Here is a 22,317-nt window from a genome sequence, read left to right on the forward strand (position 1 = left end):
TTCATAGATTGGGGAGGCCTTTTTCTCTGTGAAGGTGTTATTTCAGAGGAAGTAGAAATTCAACCGAAATTTTCGTTATAGGTGACAATATTTTCCTCTTAGAAGACCAAAATGTATTTTTCATAGAACATCCAGTCGTTTCAGTTTCTTAGAAGACCAAATGATATTCAGTTCGGATACAATCGTACACCAAAGTATATTCTTTTCACAGAAGTCCAGAAGATGCCATATGGATACTGTTCTTCTAGCAGAAAGGTATTAGAAAGGCACAGTATCTTGTTCTCATAACAGACTAGAGAACCTCCGTCTAGTATAAGGTCATATGGCTCATTTGCAAAATCGATTTTTGAAAATTCGTTTTAAGTTTTCAATTTACTTACACATAGGAACTTTTACAGATTCTCAATTAGTGTGTGAATGAAATATTTATCTGAATTTTTTGCACAACATTTTTTTATTTTTCCGGTCTTGCAGCAAATGAGCGATATAATGTTATAGTCTTTTATTCATAACAGCCTCGAAGATATTCTCACCATAGTAGACCTTAGGAGGATATTTTCCATTCTTTCCATCATATACTGGAGGTTCAAAGGGTCACAATTTACTAGAAACCAGAGGTTCATATTCTTTAGAAAACCGAAGTATTTAAGGCTACAGCATAATCATCTCATAGAATACTATAAACATCTTCCTTTTATTTGCTACGAAGTGCTTCTTTCATAACAAAATTTTGGCGGATTTGAATGTATGCTGCTAGGGTTTTGCGAATGATACCTCTATTTCACGATAGACCATGACAGACAGAACGAGCATCAGTTACTACTGAACTCATTACACCAATTTTTTATAGTGCTATGGGATAGTGCTTCAATACCACACAAAGTAGCCTCGAACAAAAATTCCGTGATTGTCCACCAGAATATTGTGAAAAATATCGCATCAAAATGTTCCCAACTTGATTACATTTTTGTTGAAAATCGATTCTTCATGTTACCTGAAAACAACACCACACATTGTCGTACTTCAACCCGTACTGCGTACGTTTATGCTAATCAAATGCCATAAATACTTTCCGATGCAAATGTCAGATGGTGTCAGGAAATACTTAGTGTTTATTGGACCAAAAATATATATAGTAGCCCTCGAAGACAGGACGTCACTTTTTTAAATAATGCTCAAAAGCCGCCACACTCTTGCCTAAATGGAGGTCCGCAATACCGCCTTCTCTCAGAAAACTATTCGTCATTTTCACGCAAAGAACAGATGACTTTCCATAGAAGATTATTGGCTCGATTTTACATAAAACACCAGAGGTTCATATTAAGTCCATCTTGTCTTATGTTGAGATATTTAAAGCATTGGGTTTGATTTGTTTCAAAAATATTGGTATTGGTGGTATTAATTTTGGCTTTGTGCGCTTGAGCATTTTAGAATATATAATGCAATATGTTTTGTAAAATTTTCTAGAAAACCAAGATTTGTATCAGAACCTATAATGAATTTTAATGAATCAAAATAAAGACTTATTTGAATTTTAATGAATAGAAGAAGAAGGTTTCCCCACAGAAAAATAGTGTTCTTCAGAGATGGACCTAAGGACTTCTTATCGAAGATAAATTAACTTCTCATAGAAGTCCAACAAAGTTTCTCATAGATAATGTTATTCTTATAGAAGTTCAAAAGTCTTCTACTTGGCCCCTTCTCGTCAAAGGCCAAAAGTCCTCTCCTAGAAGACCATAATGTCTACTCATAGAAGATCAAAAATCCTTCTTGCAGAACTAAAAAAAACTGCTCATAGATGAAACTTAATCTTCGGCCTACGAATATTTTCCTATAAATTATCAGCTAGTCATCTGACCAGCCGGAGATGCTCCTCACAGAAGATCAGAGAGTCATAGAAGACCAAGGGGAATTCCTCTCGTAGAAATTATTTTTTTTTAATCGGAAGCATTTTCTTATTATAGAACACCAAAAAGTCGTCTTCCATACAAAATCAAACTATATTCTTCTCGTAGAATTCCAGAGGGTTTGTTTAACATAAAAAACGGTTAGGTCTTCACCTAATAGAAATCCAAGGAATTTTTTTTATCTAGGAGACCAATGGGTCTTCTCTTTGTAGATCACCAATGATCCTTCTTTTCCTAAATGTATAAAGGGTCTACTTCTTATTTAACCTTAATAAATGAGATGAAATAATACATTCAGTCAAACCCATTTAAACTAGAAGCAATTCAAAGCTTTAAAGTGCCTCTCATCTTATCTAAACTTATTCACTTAACACCAAGCCAAAAGGCTTCCACAAGATGCGGTAGCTGAACATAAAATTGATGTTAAATGACATAAAACGTTTTTAGGTTAGATAATAAAAACCCACAGTTTATATCGGACACATGTCCACCTTGTTGGTCGCCGACGGCCGCCTATAGGTCACATTCTAAAAGTCAACAGCTTTCACAATTAGTTATGGCCATAACATCATTTCTTTCCCCATTCAACTACTTCTCTTCATCTACTTCTTGAAGTTTTTTCCATGTTAAATACCATAGCGTTGTTGTTGTATTCTTCTTTAATTACATAAAAGTGCTGAGTTTATTTCAGAACATTAAGACGACACAATCTTCAGATAAATAAACATGTAATTTTTATTAAGAAATTTTCAATGTAGAAGAAAAACAGCAACAACAAAAACGGTGTTAATCATTCAACACGTTTAGGCCTAAAAGAAAATGCGCTTACTTCTCTCTGTTCTTTATCTAAGATGGGGTTGAGACAAGAATCGTAACAAAAAACAACGACAACAACAAAAAACTACAATTCAATCTCGGATCTTAAAGTTTAAAAGCAAATGGACATAAGGACGCATGCTTAAACAAACCGGACGACCGAACGACCGGCAGACTGGCCTACTGTACGAACAATCTAAGCAGAGACTGAACCACCAAAGCATGTTATACCGTCACATTGAAGGCAATGTCGTTTGGTTGGCTCGTAATCTCTATGATGTGACATGTAAGCACGTTGTAAAGTCATTTTCGAAGCTTTTGTTTGTTCTTCGTTTTTTCCTCCTTGCTTCTTGTTCGTAGTTCTCTTGGCTAAACGCAACTTTTAAGTCTTAAATCTTCCACCAATTAAACGAAAATGTCTTCTTAGGAAAAATAACAACACAGCGTAATGAAACGGAAAATTAAAAAAAGCAACAAAACACACACACACGATGACAACTTGGAAAAGTTGTTAGCCGACAATAACAAGAAATTCTATTACATCTTATGGAGACGGAAAATCTAAACCACCTCCAGCCATAAGCCTTGAACGCGAAGAAGAAGAAGTATTTAGGTAGGCATGTAGGTAGATAGGAAGACAAATGCCAGCCTTAGCCAGTTTTCTACCCAAACACAAGAGCAGATGTACGTACGCATGCGCACACGCAACATGGAAAAACCTTGGCATTTTCGTTTAATTTTTTCTTTCTTTTTTACCCCCTACACACAGAGATACGCATGCGGAATTACTTCTATTGCCCATGATGACAAAATAAAAGCTGCATAATACTGCCATAAATTATTGTACAGCAAAAAAAAACATCATAGAAATGTAATGATTAACAAAAAAGTATACTTTGTGGTCTGTGGCAGATCTGCAAATTGCTATTGGGTCATTAAACTTGAAAAGTAATTCCAGAATCTTGACATTTGTCACAACTTTTAGTGGAAGTTTTTTGTTTTAAGGAAGACAATCCCACCTAAATAAATATTTAAAGATGTTAACTACTTCTTCTTTTTCTGCTTGGCCTCATAACCTTTTAATCTTGCCGTGTTATTTTGTAATAGTAGTAGTGGTCAATTCGGCGGCTACCTGGTTAACAAGTATGAGTATTTCTAATATTTGTTGTTGTTGTTGTTTTTTGAAAGTGTCTTGAGTTTCCGTTTGTTTAAATTAAAAACAAACCTTTTTCCGCATTCTCTGTGTCATCGTCTTGTATTAACATTTAATGAGCCAACCAGCTGCCAATGGCAACCACATTCAACATACTTGTATACTTACCTAAATGTTTGACCCACAAAACCAAATTTACCTGAGTTACACATAGGGATGCTTTCATATGTTTGTTTTTGGCATGATAGAAATTTTATAGAATATTTGAAATAAATATTAAGTTTGCAAATAAAAGAAATCCAACATATGAAGATTTTTTTCCACATAGAAGGAATTTTCAATTTTATCAAATCAAATATAATACTTGCCGTGATATATCAGAAACGCTTTGAAAATATTCTCATAAGAATCAAAAGAAGATCAGTGTAGAAAAATAGCAGAATTTACCCTTCCAATTAAATATCAGAATGTATTATTCCAGCTTAGAAAAACTTCTCATATTAATCTTAAAGAATCAAAACAAAATACCATGGTAAAGAATACTCTTCCATTTGATTACCAGAATTTACCCTTCCAGTTGATTACCAGAAGGTACCTTTTAGTTGATTGTAAGAAGGTCTTATTACAGAAATAGGCAAAAATTCCTCTAGATGTCTCCCAGAGACAGAAGGAGAAATACTCACATTTACCATGTATTCTATGACAGAAAATCTTCATCAGGCATTCTGTTAAAGGTATTATTTTTCAATTTTTCTTCTATAGAAGAAGATCGTCAACGCACCTTCTATGGACATATGATCATTAAAGTCGATTCTATAGACAAAAGTCCTTTAATAGGTCTTTTATACACAGATGACTTTCAACAGGCCTTCTATAGACAGACGATCTTCAAAATATCTTCTATCTGCAGGATGTATTGAAGAGCATATGCCTATAGATATAGGCGTTTGTCCAGAAGACTTTTAACGCCTATATCTATAGACATATGCTCTTCAATATATATCCTGCAGATAGAAGATGTTTTGAAGATCGTCTGTCTATAGAAGATCCGAAATATATAAAAAAGCGTAAAAAATTGAGACTTTCTTCTATAGACAGATGATCTCCAATAAATCTTCTATTTGCAGGATATGTATTGAAGATCATATGCCTATTAAAAAGCTGTCGAAAGTCTGTTGACTTCCCAAAGTTGCAGAAGACCTTTAAGAGCTCTTCTACACAGAAAAAAATTAATGAATATTTTCATAATTTCCTCGCTTTGATTATAAGTAAAAATTCTTATAATCATGAGAAAACCACTATTTTTTCCAAAAAATGTAAACATTTCATTAAAAGCACAGCTATTATCATACCTCGCTCTACTTTCCCACTATTTGCACTCATGCATTGGTGTTACAAAATTCGCATATGTATTTTCCAAATTATTTCGATATAAATGCTAAATAAAATATAGCAAACAATTGTTGATATAATGCTACTTTTCTTTTTTGGGGCTCATTCACATATATTCATGATTCGTAACCTTTTACGATCCTATAACCGTATTTTATTGCAACGCGGTCGTATTTATTCAAAATTTCTTTGTACCAATTAAAACGACTCACTTTCTTAGAGCTATTGTCAAATTGTGCGGGATCCAATGGGAACAAATCGTTTTTCGAATGTGTGTTGGTAGAAGAAGTTCCCAAGGATGTCTCTATTATGCTATATCATGACGATCAGTGGCATAACTTGCGTTTTTGGACACCTTCCCAACCTTCTACTTTGAACGAGCGTCGGCCAAGGTGCTTCATATACCCCTCGAATGTTGTGAAAAATTTTCACGAGTTAATTCAGTTAGTTTATGGTATATTTTTTATGTCATTGCAAACAACCAAACACATTGCCGTACGGCAGGCCCTATTCAGTATGTTTATGCTAAAAACTGTCAAACTTTCAAGTGGAAATGTCCACTGGCGACAGACAATACCAGAAAAATATACAGTAGCCCTCGTAAATTGAACATCCTTTACATTGGTCGAACATCTTAACAGGAGTTTTTAAGAAAATTTCTTCTAAGCGACTTGCCTAGTTGGATTCATTCAAACCATTTCGCTATGATGCTGCTTCATCGCCACATACAATAGAATACACGTCAAATATTGTGAAAAATTCAGTTTTTTGGTACATTTTTTAAGTCTTTGTAAACAACACAACACATTGTTGTACGTAACAGCCTTTTCTGTATGTTTATACAGTATTTTTCGCACAAATTTTTATTCAATTAACCGAGGAACCAATTATCCGAACCCGCTTAATTGAATAGTTTGTTCAATTACATTAATCACCTATCGCCACATACAACCAATGTCAAATACACGCTTTCTCGCAGTTTTTCAGCAATAAACATATGTTTTGAATTAAATTATGTTTTATGTAAAGAATGACAAATTATTTTTTATTATTATGCAATTAACCGGTGAAAAGTAAAAGGAAATTTATTTTTGATGACATGAATTTTGAACCAAACGGGAAAACAATTAACAGGGTTTAATTACGAAAATTTACATGTATTTTCCTATTTTTTGCCCCATCATGTTTCAATTAAGCGTGGAAACAAATTGTGAAATTTTTAAAAATTGTGAAATTTTTAAATGGAAATTTCAGCCTGAAATATATACAATAGCCCAAGTAAATTGAAAATCCTTTACATTGGCAGAATATCTTAAAAGGTTTGAAGAAACATTTTATAAATATATACCTAGAACAATTCGATCAAACCTTTCTGTTTGTGACTTGTTGAGCTATTAACAACAAATTATCGTGCTAAACTTGGCACCTCACATGGTTAATAACATGGTGTGAAATCTATTTTACATTGTCACAAACTGACAGTTTATTTGTCGTGTGTGTCATAGTTATTTTATTGCTGGTTTTTTGTTATGATTATTATTTGACAATTTAATAATGATAAGCGTCATTACAATCGCGATAAATTATTGTATATTTGCCACCCATTTTATAGGCAAATAACCGTATTTGTGGTAATCAAAATGGTAGCAATTGTATTGCAATTGAAATATATAAATGTCAAAATTTTATGACATTACAGACTGATAAATAGATACGTGATAGCCTGTGTCGTGGCTTTAATACTAATTGTATTATGGACGACCGACAGAGATGCAAAAATACACACCCACCACACCCACGCACGACTGTGGTGCTCTGGTGGTGGATCTGTTCGGTTGCGGTTAGAGTTGTGAGCAAACACTGAAAACACATTACTAAATATTATCGAGTGTTAACTGTCATGTTGTACAAGATAGATAATAATTATGATAATTAATTTGAGATGCCATTAAAAATCATGAAGTTGATATTCAACTTGGGGTCGAATTATGGAAATTGATATATTTTTATTTTTAATAGTAAATAGAGATTTTGAAATATGCGTATTCCAAACCAAATGTCAAAATCGTTTTGAGATCACAAATTTATAAATGAGCATTTTAAAATGTACATAAATATTTGAAAGTTTTTTTTTTTAATATGGAACTTTTTTGAAATGCAATTATAATCTTTTCATTTTGAGCCGCATGTGACAAGACAGTACTAGGATTATCATTTCAAAAACATCCTAAATATTAAAAACTGTGTAAAACAGTAAGGTTCTCTAAGGTTGTTTGACAGAAGTTCCAAAGCCCCCTACAAATCTAATTTTCATTTATACAGACTTTATTTTTCTTATGTTTCATTATTTGTTAAAAACAACTTCTCGCATCAATTTTGATACATTTAATAATATCTATTTTCTTCGATTACAGAAATGTATTCTTTAAGACCACTTAGCCTTGAAATAATCATTGATGTCGGCAGTTTATGGTCCATAAAGATTTTTCACCCAGCTCCCCCTTGTTCGAGCAAGGGGAGTTATTCAATGAATTAAAAAACGTTCATGGCCCATTATTTATTTTAGATACATTTTTATGTTTCAATACAACTTTTTTCTAAATTCTTTGTTAAGCCTAAAAAGTCAAAGTTGATGGACGAATAAATAAATTAAAAAAAAACAACTCATCGTGTATTTTCATTTGAAAAATACAAACAGTTTTCCGAAATCTTCTCTAACAAAGCCTAAACACATAGGCCCACATATTAATTACCATTCATGTAGATGACTAAGCTTTTCGAACACTCCTCGAACATTTCACACTTTGCCACATTTTCATGTAAAAAAACCAAAAACAAAAAAAAAATTGAAGGTCATTTTATATTTTAGGGCTACAACATGGGTGGATTTTGTGAAAATGAAAATTTCCAATGTTTTTGTAGCTAATTTTGTTTGTTTATATAGACGTTTGTCATTATGTGTCATAAAATCTTTTGATTAATGATTCGAGGGAAATTACAGACAAACATTTTTTTTTTGTATTTTCTTTCCAGTGAAACGAAAACTATGTCTGACTTTGCAAAATATCTAAAATATTTTCGAAAATTTTTTTTTCCTTTATTTATGTTTAATGATCTCATCGAAAAGCACGTGTTTCTTATGAGTAGTGGAAAATTAGCATATATTGGGTATAGTGTATAAATAAAATGTAATAGATAAAAAGTTAAAAAATAAATAAAAAATTCCTCTGAAAATTGAAGAATTGATAAGAGACAATTAATTAATTAATATTTATATATTGATGGGGTTTCAGTGCAAATGAGGTTGTAGAATCTAAAATATATGGTAAATATTAGACTACAAACAGATTAAAATATGTTGGTATATTTTTATATATATAAGCCTAAAAGTATGCAGCGCTCATTTGATATTGAGTGTGTCCGCGTCAACACTTGGGGTAGTTATAAGGTCGAACAGTAGAATCAGATGATATTATCCGTGCTCTCCAAATGCTTTCAATTTCAAGACTTGTAATTTGGTACATAAGTACTTTAAGACTTAATGGATAAGAAAATGGCTTGACGTAATATTGTTGTTGTTTTGTAGTAGTTGTTTTTTTATTAACGAAAGTTCCTTATTTCCCTTAATCGAATGAAAACGTAAACGACATATGTGACCGTATGCGGTATCAGAATAGTCGATAGCGATTGCTTCCTGCATAACCTGTTAAATGGGCTATTTTATAATAAAAGTATTGTTGGATAATAGACCCAAATAATATATGAACATAGTTTTATTTGATCCACGTTAAAATATTGTTTTGTTCGATTATAGAAACATTTTTCTGGACACTAACACGTATCATATACCTTTCATTGATTTAAAAATTATCCATTATTCTTCTCATTAAGTCTTGTCTTGTTTCTTCTTACTTACCCGTTCTTATTCTGCGTCAAAAAACTTTATGTTGTTCGTAGCAACATTTGTTTGCTATATTTTATTTAATATTTATATCGAAATAATTTGGAAAATACATATGCGAATTTTGTAACATCAATGAGATGTCGTTAAGAGTGTATGGAATAAAGAAACAATGGAATGCAAAAACTAGTCACAATCGATTGAGTGGAAAGTCGGCGGTAGTTAGCAGCAGAAATAATAGTCAAATAAACGCTTGCAAGAATAACAAACACCAAATAAGGGGAAAGGCGGAGAACGATACAAAAAAAAAACGCAGCAGAACAATAAATGGTGGTTGTGGTGTTTTATTTATTTATTTATTTTTTTTTTTTTTTGAAGAATACTTTTGTTTTTGTCAAAGAGAGAGAGAGAGAGGAAACAGGAGCGCAAATAGTGGCAAAGTAGAGTGAAGTAGAAAAATAGTTGTGATATTAATGAAATGTTTACATATTTTGGGAAAATGGCGACTTTCTCATGATTATAAGAATTTTTACTTTTATTCAAAGTAAGGTAAATGTACAGTATGGAAAAATTGAACTATGGAAATTGAACCATTCTACATATTAGAATAATATGTCGATTTTAACGGCATTTACATTAAAATTTTTTATCGGGTTAACCTACTTTATGAGTTCAATGGAATTGTCAATTGAAACCCATTGGAAATCCAGAAACGAAAGTAAACGTACTATTATCCATTTCAGCCAGTCAGTTTTAAATCATAATAGAGTTTTGACATATCCACATACAGGGGCAGCGCCAAAATGTCAGCATTTTGAAGGATTTAGCCTTATTTTGTTTTGATGCAGAAAACTGTGTATATACATGTCTATACCATGTTTTGATATAGGCCCACATAAAGTTTCAGATATATTTTCGGTATTATTAAGTGTTTACCTGATCTTTCTCATCGAAGTGGGCATAATATGGCCTATCGGATTCGTGCTGCATACAAATATTCTTTCCAGAAATTATTCAAAATAGGTTAATGTTTTAAAATAGGTCTCATATAAAAGTCCCGTTAAGTTTTCAGTATTTTGAAGCTCCTACCCCAGTTTTTCAACCTGAGTGACTGTAATTTGGAACACTTGGTGCTGGGTATAAAAAGTTCGGCCGAGCAGACATTTTTACTAGTTTTTGATTAAGAATTTTATTTTTATATTTTGTGTTTCACTTTGGAAAATGTTGATGATGATCTATTAACAATTTTTTTGAGTGTAGTATTTATTTTTTTTTCAAATAATCGTTTTCATTAATACCACAAATCGTGTGCCATTAAATTCTAATGTGCTTTTCCATTATCTCCATTAATTACAGGACAATTTAACGAATGACGATTTAGATAGTGAAGATATTGATGATTCAATTGATGACACCAGCTCGGATGATAGTTTGGATGGTCGTCGAAATGCCGTTGATGGCGCCACAGAAGATGATTTAAATGATTTAGCTTCCGATTTGGAAAGTGACATAAGACATAATTCACTGTCATATAACGAAGAAGAAGCAGATTTGCAACAGCAACATCAACATTTAGACAATTGTTGCAACAGCGAAGACATTAGTAATCCAACATCGTCTCATCAAATACATCAACAACGTTCCAACACCGGTGACATCGAGGAAAGGCAAACATTAAACATTGTGTCGTCTCATCATCAGCAGCACCAACAACAACACAAGTTACAGCGTAACCACCATCACCAGGTACATCTTCTTCAAAAGGCTTCACGTGATTGTATTCAAACTAAGGTAAGATTTCGTAACCGAACAGCCATTCATCCATTCGTTCGTCGTTACATTTTCTTGTAACCCATATTGTCTGTAGTTGTTGTAATAATACACGAAACAACAAACAGCAGATCCTCCAAAATGTAATTTATTTCTGTCTAAGATGCCATGTTTCGTTGTTGTTGTTTTTCTTTTTTCCTATTACCAAACTAAAACTCCTCTAACTCCCACTTACTCTTCCTTAACCTTAATCTATAACCAGCATAATTCCTATAAATACATTATTTGCAATCGTATGTATATTTCGTATGTCTGTCCGTCCGTTTTTTGTGGATGGCAGGCTGGCTTGCTGTCTGTCTCTTTTGGCAGTTACATTGATCATAGACAAAACTGAATATGCTGGCTGACTGGCTATGAAATCTCCTCGTGAAAATCAGCAAGATGAGATGCAACAGTCCCCCAAGTCAGCATAAAGAAGTCCCACAAATAATGGCAATGCATTAAAAGCTCTTTCAGATTGTCATTTATTTGGCTGGCGAATAGCGTTTTGTATTTCTCTTTTTTTGTGGATTTTTGCATTTTGGTCTGAAAAACAAATTGTGTCATGCCTGGCGTTTGTTGTATTTGCCTGCCTGCCTGTGTGCTGAAAATCTATTTAAGTTTTATCTGCCTGCCTCCAATAAACCAACAAAACAATAAATGCATGCAACAAAATTCAAAAAAAAAAAGTATTGTCAACTTTTTTCTATGATTTGTACTTATTTGGATTGTAAGTCGTTGTTTTTTTCTTCATAATATTTTAACAAGAAATGATGTAATGTTGTTGTATTTGTTTTTTTTTCTACTAACCAAATATATAAATAATAGGAAATTTGAATTTTTTAGAAGGGTTTTTTTTTTGCTGTAACAGAAGAAAAAATATAACAAAAAAGTTGGCAACACTTTTTGTCTGACGGCGTTTAGGATTCATTTTTTGTTGTCGATTTCTTGCTAACGGTTATCGATTGTTCCACATGTTGTGCGCCATAGTGGTTCCCGCACAAAAACGTGGCATATGTTTACATTTATATATCTGTCTGTTGGTCCAGACAGACTAGTATTTGGAATTCGAATTTACAAATTGTCACGCGAATTGGAAAAAACGAGTGTACAAAAATTGTCATATCAAAATATAGGAACGTGAGCATGAAACAGAGTTGCCAATAAATAATTTGTTAGAGATCCGATCAGAGATTAAATGTGAACATGTATGTATTTTGAAATTATTGCACTGGTTTTAGAAGGAAGTAATAAATTATTTCATACTAATGGATAAAAAGTAGGAGTTCCTCCAACGATATGAGTAACATATAAGAGGGCTACTATGTATATTTGTGGCCTAATAATTCAAATAGGAATATTTATTAGAAAAAAGGGGTTTATTCGGGATTGTTCTGGAACACACTGTGTGCGTATCTTACACTTTACACATACACTTCATTTCAATAATCGTGTCCATCATACTATATTTTTATATCGGCTGGATCGAAATTTTTATCCCTCCACCGTTTGATCGATGCTTTTATAAGAGTGCTATGCCGTGGTAAATCGCTGCAAGGAGAAATCAAAAATATCAAACTATAGTCTCTCAGATTGGAAGCTTTAGTTATATCCCTGGAAAAAAGGTCAGATGTTGATAAAATTTTGTAGTAAGATTTGAGATCCAATGATAATCCAAAAACTTAAAATTGTGTCCAAATAATGAAATTTTATCCCCAAAATAATGAAATTTGGATGGAAACTTCCCAGCAAACAACTCTGCACTAGTTTCCGATTTTGATGCCGAATTCATACCAAAATCGGAAAAAGATGTGTGAAATTTCCATGGGCACTTGGAAAGTTTTATCAGAAAAAAATCAGAAGGAACAAAAAAAAACGATAACAGCCATTTTGCTTGAAAAAGGTGACAAAAATTCCCAAAATAATGAAATTTGGATGGCCACGTCTCAGCTAACTATTTCTTCCGTTTTTTCCCAATTCGGAACGAAACACTGTACAAGTTTCCGATTCTGATGCCGAATTCATAACAAAATCTGAACAAAATTGTGTGAAAGCACTTACATTCAAGTTTCCTAACGAATTCGTAACAAAAAAAAAAAACTCTGGTAAAAAGTGACATTTTGCGGGAATTTTCGATTTTCTGCACAATATCGGACAAAAATTAAAGGAAAATTCGAAAATTTGCAAAAAATATATAGATTTTCGGATACATTTTCAAAAGTACTAAATTCGGAAAATAAAATTTCCTATCACTCGGAAAATAATCGAAATAAAAGTTAGAAAACTTAGAAAGAGTAGTAACAATGTATGTGCGAAATGTCAAAAAGATATATATTTATCTTACTGACCATTTAAGCTAAAGTCCTAAGCATCATTTTAATTAGGCCCTTGGATTGTCTCTTTAAGAAAATCTGAGACATCTAAAAAATCTCCTTTGTTTTAGTCTTCTTTGAAAAGAATTACTGGCCTTTTTGGGAAGTCCAATTCTGAATTTTCTATATGAAAACCAAAAGAATATTTTCAAGTAGGCCACTAGATATTCTATTAAAATTTCCTGAGACTTTTAAACAAAAAGACCCCTGAGTCTTTAAAGGAGGACCTTAAGTTATTCTATAAAAATATTCCTGCAAATGGATCTACTATAAAAATAATGAGGGGCACCTGGATATTCTAAAAGGCGACCTAAGGTTCTTCTCCAAGTAGGCCCCTGGATTTTCTCTAGAAATATCATTCAACGATTTAATTCATCCACTCCACTTAAAATCATTGTAAAGATCACAACACATGTTCGTACGTCAATCCCTCCTGAGTATAAACGTACTAAGAAATGTCGAACTTTGCAATGGAAATATCAGATGGCGATAGTGTTGCCTTGCTGCCCAGTAGCCCTTTGTATTTTTTACTCTCGCGTAAGCCATTACTTACTTGCCTCCATGTAAGGCAAAATGTAATGATTATCCAATTTGTCCTAAGGTACATAAAAAATGAAATATGTTTTTGTGTTCCTTTTCATAGCAACTCTGTTTCATTGCTCCAGCAATGTTTTTTCTAAACACATCCCATATCATTCTTCTTTTCCATATCCTTTCACATCCTTTTCGCCCCAAATCCAAATATTTTACATATATACAAATATGATTTTATATTTTTCCTATATCCCTTGTTCTGCAAATCAAATCAATACGTCTTTCATTCACCCCCACTTTTCAAATATTTAGCTTGATTTTGAAGACGAAGGTGACGACGAAGACGACGACGAGGAAGAGGCAGATTACAACGATGAAGAAGAATATCTCGATACGGATATAGATGAAATTGATTGTCCGCAGCAACGTAAACAACGCGGCTACACCAAACTTCTAGTCACCTTTGATCGATCCACAGGTGGTGGACGTTCTTCAGCGACTGGTAGATACAAAGCAAATTTAAGTTTAACCGATTTCGAAGCCGATTCCGAAAGTTCCGATTTAGAAACGATACAACAACGTATACGTAATCAACGTGCCACACCACTAAATATTGCTAACTGTGGTGGTGGCGGCAAGGCATTGTTAACATCGACGTCGGCAACGACCTATAAATACCTCAATCTTGCAAACGGTAGTTTTTCACAAAATCCGACAACAAAAAGATACGCTTTTAGCAATAATAACAACACAAAAACGGCCACACAATCATCTACTTTGGTTGCATCTAATGTGGATTGTGGTCTGGTTGCTGCCACTGATACCACCGATACAAACGGTGAAGTGTTGCTACAGCCGACAATTGAAAATAATACTACTGAACTAGAAAGTTGTGAAATAGATGAGATGCAAACTAAGGCAGCCGATATATTGGTGAATGCAACAACAATGGTGGCTAATGATCGTTTACATCTGGCCCAGCAGCAACAACAACTGAAAGTTTTGCATCAACAACAACAACAGCTACACAATCACCAGAGATTAACCCTTATGGCAATTACACAAAATGGCATGACAACCACAACAGGTTCAGCAGCAACCTCCAACGGTTCAACGTCATCATCATCGGCATCATCGTCGTCGTCATCCTCGGGTGCTTTGTCCGGTTGTTCGCTAAACGGTAGCAACGGTGGTAATTCAAGTTCTACCAACGGCGGCATTATCGACAATCACAACAACAGCACCATGCAACACAAGTTATCGTCATCGGCCAGCGACAACATCAACAACAATCAGCAACACCATCAGCAGCAGAACAATTTTGCCAATGGTGGTGCTCTTGTTGGTGGTATAGTCGTTGGTATCGGTGGTTGTTCTTCTGGCCTAACCATGAAGCAGAAAAACATTGCCATTATCTCGCCCAACAACAGTCACAATGGCGCAAAAACACCGTCTCATCATCACAATCATCATCATAATCAATACCACAAACTGAACAACAAATCGCCGACAGTGTTGCGCAAACACTACGAACACCATCATGCCTCGGATATTTCAAAATTCAATCGCTCAAATCGCAAATCGAAAAATTGTGCCATTTTCTATTTTAAGCATTTGGATACGGACAACGAGACCAACTATAGCAACAGCAATTATGGTGATGATGTCCACGATGTTGTTGTTGGCGGTGGCAGAGATGTCGGCGATGAAGATGATAATGGCAACATTGTTGTTGCTGGACGACGACGCCGTGGTGGGGCGCTATCATCATCGGCCGCCTCCTCACATGCAAGTGATGTAAGTAGCGGAAAGGGTATTGTGAGAAAATTCACAAAACCAAGAGAGCGAAAAAAATCACATCCGCCATCTATTCACCAAATAAATCGGCAAAAATATATTGTTTCCTATTTTAAAGTGGTTTGTGGTGGTGGTGGTAATAGTGGTCAGGGGTGGTGATGGAAATGTGTGATAATTTGGGTGTACTGGGGGTTTCTGCCACCAGAAGTTCTCCTTGGTCTCCGAAATGAAGGACCTTGTTTGGGAAGATCGTGTAGGTCAATAGGGGCCTTCTATTAGAATTCTAAATGGTCATCTTTGTAGTGTTCCATGTGAAAATCTATTAAATTTCGATCTTATATTTATCACAGCCGTACTTTCTTAATTTTAAATTTTTATACAAATGATCACACATCTCCATTACACCCCACCCTATTATACAGAGACAATAATCATTGCCGTATATTTTTTTTCTTATTATTTTCGGGTATATTGGTTATGGGGCTAAAACTAAATATCATAAAACATTTTTTCTGTTAAATAAAAATAATAGCTCCCCATTATATCTATCCTCACATCTATATCCCTGTGGCATTGTCGTACTAGACGTCGCTCTCTCTCAAAAGTAGCAAGGCTGCAGATCTATTCATTCAACATGGTGTGTGTGCGTGTGGATCATTTTTTGGTGTGTGTCCCTGCCGTTTTGGTTGGCCATGTGACACTGAAATGATGACGCATATGCTCCATATTTTATCATTCATCTGTTGAGTTTTTTTTGTTGTAGTCGTGTGTGTGTTTGATGACGAATGTGTGTTTTACATTTCAGTTTTTTATTTGTTCGTCGTCATCATCATCATTATTATTATTATTTGTATTATATCGGTATTATTGTGTGTTGTTGAGGTTTTAGTTTTTATTTCCTGGTTTTGTGGTAAGATTCATCACCCGGTACCTGGTTGTGTGGAGCAATTCTCTCGCATTTTGTCATATAAATTTTTTGTTGTTATTGTTGTGTTTTCCTTGTAATGTCTCTTCTTATTGGGGGCTCCAATTTGTATTTGCCCCTTGGTACCACAAAAAAAAAAAAACTATTTCATTCATTTATTTGTTTGTCTGAAGCGTGGTCGGTGATAGGGGTATTGGTTTGTTGGCTTCTTTGCAAAGATTTCTTCTCATAGTTTTTTTTCCTGTGGCAATTGTGGGTTATTATTATTATTTTGTTGTTTTATCTTTAATCTTTTTGTGTGATATTTTTCAATTTTTTATTTATTTTTATAATAATAATAATGGGTCATTATTTTAAGTTTGTATTGAAATTAGTTGCATGATGTAATTTATTAACATATATTTTTTTATTTTTGATTTATTTATTATTTTATATGAAATTCCGTAGACTTGTAAATAATTTGTTGTAACACTAACCTAGCTACGGAAGCTAACCAAAATTCAGTACTAATTTTTAAGATGAGAAACTTTACTGAAATTAAAATATATTTGTAGCCAATTGACCTTTTCAACAGTCGACCATAGACAATTAGATCTGTTATAAATCTTATATAAGGACTATTTGGTTTTCCATTTGGTATTCCATTAGAAGACCTCTGGAGAATTCCGTTAGAACTTCTCTAAGAAGGCTTCTTCAAAGCTTATACTATTGGTAATCCATTAGAAGACCTCTGTTAGAATTTTTTGGAAGACTTCTTGATCTCTTCGAACCATATTTTAGAAGGCCCTTTGGTTTTCCATGAGACCTCCCTTTGATACTCCATAAAAAGACCTCTTGAGAACCCCGAAAGAACTTCTTTAGGAAGACTTCTTGGCTCTATGACTTTTCTCCTATAAGAGGCTTTGGTTCACATTTTGGTCATATATACAAAATTCAATTTTTTTAATTTTATTATCAAAGAGGACTATAAAATATTTCAATGCTTAATCGTGAAAATAAGATTACATTTCTTACATCTTTATAAAAAAATAGGTTTCCAAAAAAGTTTTTCATTCTTGATATCTTTATTTTTCTCCTTGTCTATAAAAATCTCATATTTAAATTTTTTTGAGTATTGAAAACAGTTTTTCATTCTTCATATTTTTACTTATCTCCTTGTGAAGTGTATAAAAATCTAATATGGTTTTTGATTGTATTTTGTGAATTTCGCTTTCAAATTTCTAACCCAGCCTATTTTCAATTAATTTAAATTGATTATTTATAAACAAGAAATTAAGCAAAATTGTAATTAAAATTTTCTCATAAAACCATAAAAAAGCCTACAAACACATAAAAATTTCAACGGCAAAAACAATGGAAAATATTTTTTGATTTAAAAAAATTAATTTAAACATTGTTAACCATTAAATTAATTGGCAATTATCAATTTTAATAAACAAAAAATTATTTTTCGTTTCGTTTTTCAATGTTAATGGCAAAACGAATTGAGATTCACAATCAGCAATTTGAAATTAAAAAAATCTTTAAATGATTTTTTTGTTGGTGATTGCCATCATCTCTAAAGATGTGGTGAATGTTTGAGATTTTGAAAAGAGAGAAAGAAAACAAAAAACGCAAACATTTCATCAAATTGCGTGAATGCCTGCCTGCCCAGTCAGGCTTTTGGTCATTCATTTGTCTTCGGGTTTTTGCAATGAAATGTAATTAATCATAGGCGAATGCCAAAGAGTGATGGCATCTTGGAAGATGCCGCCACAAGATAAAGAAGTAAGGCTTAGAAAACATCGACCATGAGTTTTTCTTCTGTAATTTTCCAATGTCAAATTCTCATGGTCATGCTATGTCTGCTTCTTCTTCTTCTAGCCTCCAGTTGTTGATGTATAGACTTCAAGAAAAACGTTTTTGCCCATTTAATGGCTTTTATATTTATTTCTATTTAACTAAGATTTTTGTAATGCATTTTCCAGTGAGTGTATATATGTATGTATGTGGTACTGTGCAATCATTTATAAATGTTTGATGACATTGCAACTTTTTGTTTTGCAATGCGCCATTATTTTTAATATAATTTTTTACTAACTTCACTTTAAAGCTTCTTATACTAAAAAGAGTATTAAACAGTGATTAAATATATAAATTTATTTTTAGTTATATATGTACATTCATCATAACTTATTACCAATTTCATTTTTGCTTTTTCATCTAAATCAAAATTTCTCATATAAATATCTATCCTCTATGAATTATTTTTTACTAATTTATTTCCTTTTATTAAATTTCATCCATTTACTTTGATTATCCAACGCACAGCTTCTAAAATCAGCGGATGTCTCTTCAGACGACGAAGGTTGGCTATACACAGCTGCTGCCTCAACACAACAGCAACAACAACACCACCAGCCAAGATCAATTGACGTTGTTGATATTGAAAGTTTGAATTCCAATCATCATATCGCTCGTGGTATTTCAGCGGTATCCACTGAATTGTATAGCTACGATCATTTGGCCATTAGTGCAGCAGCAGGAGCTGCTCCTCCTGGTAGCATACAATCCAGTACCGTATCATCTTCAACGTCGACGGGTATTTTGACAGCGGCATTTGCCGCCTCTTTAGGTTGTACCGCCATATATGGTGACGCCGATTCCGATAAAGAAAACAAAGAGGCAACAGCCACTACAACACACTTACAAACATCAATTGCTACAACAACAGCAACAACAACAGCTCATGAGTCGGACGTGATTGTCAACGCCACAACTGAACCCAATAACAACTCCACTGTCAAGGAGTCGTCAAGTAGTTCTTCGAGCAGTTCCATTACCAGTAGTTCTTGTTCGTCGAATGATATGTTGACGGAAGCAACAACGACCACAACCACGGGAGTCTCAATCAAAACAAGTGCCACAAAAATTCGTCCCAAGTATCATCAACGCCAAGAAATGGAATTACAAATCAATAATAATAACAACAACAACAATCATGGCAATGACCATCAACAATATAATGACAATAACAGCAACAATGGTAAATCGCCAACCTCAACAATGCAACATATTGTCAATAGCAACAAAAACAACAACAACAATTGTGTCAGCACAAATTCTCGCCACAAAACAATCAACAACACCAGCGGCTTAGTCCCAACAGCAGCATCATCTTCATCATCTTCACCACCACCAGCCCAGCAACATAACAGAAATTCTTCATTTTCCGATGATGCTGTCAATGGAAATCTGGAAAAGGTAAGAAGAAAATTATCATCAAAGAAGCCACAACAAACCATTAACCAAAGCAATCAAAGAAATCCAAACAGCCAACCAACCACCTCTGGCTTGGAATTGCATTTCTGTAGCCATCGTTTAGGTGAGAAATGGTTGACTACGCCGGATGGTCGATCTTTGGATTGCTTGGTTTGGTGGTGTGGCATTTTTCAAATAACTTAATCCAAATACCTTGGGAGACCGCATTTCAGTTAACGGTGTCATTGCTTCCACAACTTCTTCTGGTTTTCTTCTTCATTTCTCCTTTGAAACATTTCTCAACATTTTAAATCAATCGTTTTATTGGTATTTCATGGAATATATGTATGTATGGTTAAATGCCAAACTGACAGTTCGGACCAATCAAGAGGTAGTTCTATAGGAATGTAACCTAAATCGTAATGAAATACGATTTTTTCTGAAAGAAACTTTTTATTTTAGTTTAAAATTTTTGTAAAGAAATGTTTGGGTGGGGTTTTCTTTTAATCACACCACACAGTGACATCTATCGTCACTTAAGAACATCATGTAATTCTAGTAATTTCTCTAGAAGAGAAAGCATCGTGGTCCTATCCGACGTAATATGATTTCATCTGCTGTAGCCTGTCCTAGATGATTAGAGCTGCTTCCATTCCCCGTATTCACATGTGCTATACCTATATTGCCTAAAAGCGGTCATTTTGACTTTTGTGAAATATTAAATAACACAGTGCAGCACTAAAACAATGTGTCGTTGCATTATTAGCTAGAAATATAATACTGGGATTTGCACCTGGAAATATTTTTTCATAAGCTCTAGGAATCTTTAATTAATGAAGACACAATCCGTAGTGTTATTTTGATAATATTTGAAATGGTCTCTAGCTTTTTTGTGAGATGGCCTTTTCTAATATACCACCAGGACATTGGGTTTTTGGCCCATGTACCATTGTTGATTTATCTCTATAAGTAGTTAATTGATCTGCTGTAGCCTGTCCTAGGTGATGAGGCTGCCATCTACCGTTGTCTAGAAACATAATACTGGCATTTAACATGTAAGTATTTATTTCAGGAATCTTTAACTAGTGCAGAAACAAGCCATGGAATTATTGTATCTGTAATGGTCCCTAGCTTTTTGTAAGATGGTCTCGTCTAATGTACTACCAAGACATTGGATCTTTGTCCTTTCACTCCTCTTCGACAATAAGGCCTCAACAAAGCATCTCCATTATTTTCCTTGTGTTTGTTTCATGAATCATTGTTTTTTATATCACTAAGCGGTTGATTGATCTGCTGTAGCCTGTCTTGGGTGATGAGCCTGCCATCTATGGTTGTCTAGAAAAAATGTCTCTTTTGCGTTTGCCCAGTGGTTATTATTGTAGCAGTTCTACAGCTTTTACACAATGGGCTGAGATGACAGACTTTGGCCGAATAAGATTTGGGTCGTTTCGGATTGTACCCTGTCGTAGAAACGCAGTGGTTGGGTTGGGGTCTTTGCTTTTTTGTCCGTTTTCTATGGGTGGTGCTACCTCCTGTCATTCCCATTTTGTGTTATCCTCGCGAGTTGAGGTTGATTATTTGAAAACTGGAGGGGATGCAAGCTATTTTTCACAAAAATTCGAAAACCACTTTGAAAGAATTTCTCCTCTTCCACGGAGATTCGAAACCGATACCCATCGGTTTGTAGTCTGCTCACTATGCAACCTTATTGGGTGTTTATCTCTATAATTCTATTAACATAGCGATTTCATCCTGTCCGAAGCGTTCATTTAAACTTCATACAAAATTTACAAAATTACTGCAAAACAAACAAATTACTAGAAATTATTTTCATGATATTCAAAACCCACGAAGAAAGTACAAGACATATAACTACCTCCAAAATTAAATACTTTATGTTCTGGTTCCACTGCCGAACTCCTGTAAGTACACCTTAAGAAAAACTAAATTCAGTTATGTTGGGTTTGATCTCTGCTTATCTGACAGTTGTCACATTCACCAGCAGATGTCGTTTTCCGATCATTGCAATACCCTTCACAATTAGGTGAAGCAACCGCATTTTCCCAAAGAAGGGATCGGCATTTTGTCCTCATGGCGTTAAAAATATTAAAAAAAAAAAAACAGAAATTTGGTATTTGAACACGAACCCAGTATTGTTTGGTCATATAACATTAGTGTTAGGTGGTTCCAGAACGAACTAGTTCAAAATATCTATTCTGTAAAAGGAATGGTCGGTACTTACATTCATCTAAATCAGAGCAATTCCTAGTTAAACGTATAAAATTTTTATAAAAATGTTTAATACACAAATCAGAGCCTTAAATCATGATATTGAAACTATATTAAGGAAATTTCGGATATAAGTAACTAGTTACTTATAAGCCATATTTGGAAAAAAATATTTTTCTTTTTCACTTATAATATTTAAAAAATATTTTTTATATTATCTTCTTAAAATAAATTGTTTTTTA

At 33.8% G+C, this 22,317-nt stretch overlaps 1 protein-coding gene across 1 annotated transcript in view; it reads left to right on the forward strand.

The window, feature by feature from the left end:
• LOC133326727 (klarsicht protein-like) overlaps positions 1-22,317 on the forward strand; it is a 252,165-nt gene that overhangs the window by 171,019 nt on the left and 58,829 nt on the right. The window contains exons 4-7 of the mRNA XM_061535341.1: positions 10,526-10,960; positions 14,197-14,859; positions 14,908-15,681; positions 18,917-19,849. Of these exons, the coding sequence (XP_061391325.1) occupies positions 10,526-10,960; positions 14,197-14,859; positions 14,908-15,681; positions 18,917-19,849 (2,805 nt within the window). The remainder of the gene's footprint in view (positions 1-10,525; positions 10,961-14,196; positions 14,860-14,907; positions 15,682-18,916; positions 19,850-22,317) is intronic.

Source organism: Musca vetustissima, unplaced genomic scaffold (genome assembly GCF_032173495.1).
Source record: "Musca vetustissima isolate MV318-11 ecotype Yass unplaced genomic scaffold, APGP_CSIRO_Mvet_v1 utg10678, whole genome shotgun sequence".
NCBI classification, from domain to species: Eukaryota; Metazoa; Arthropoda; class Insecta; order Diptera; family Muscidae; genus Musca; species Musca vetustissima.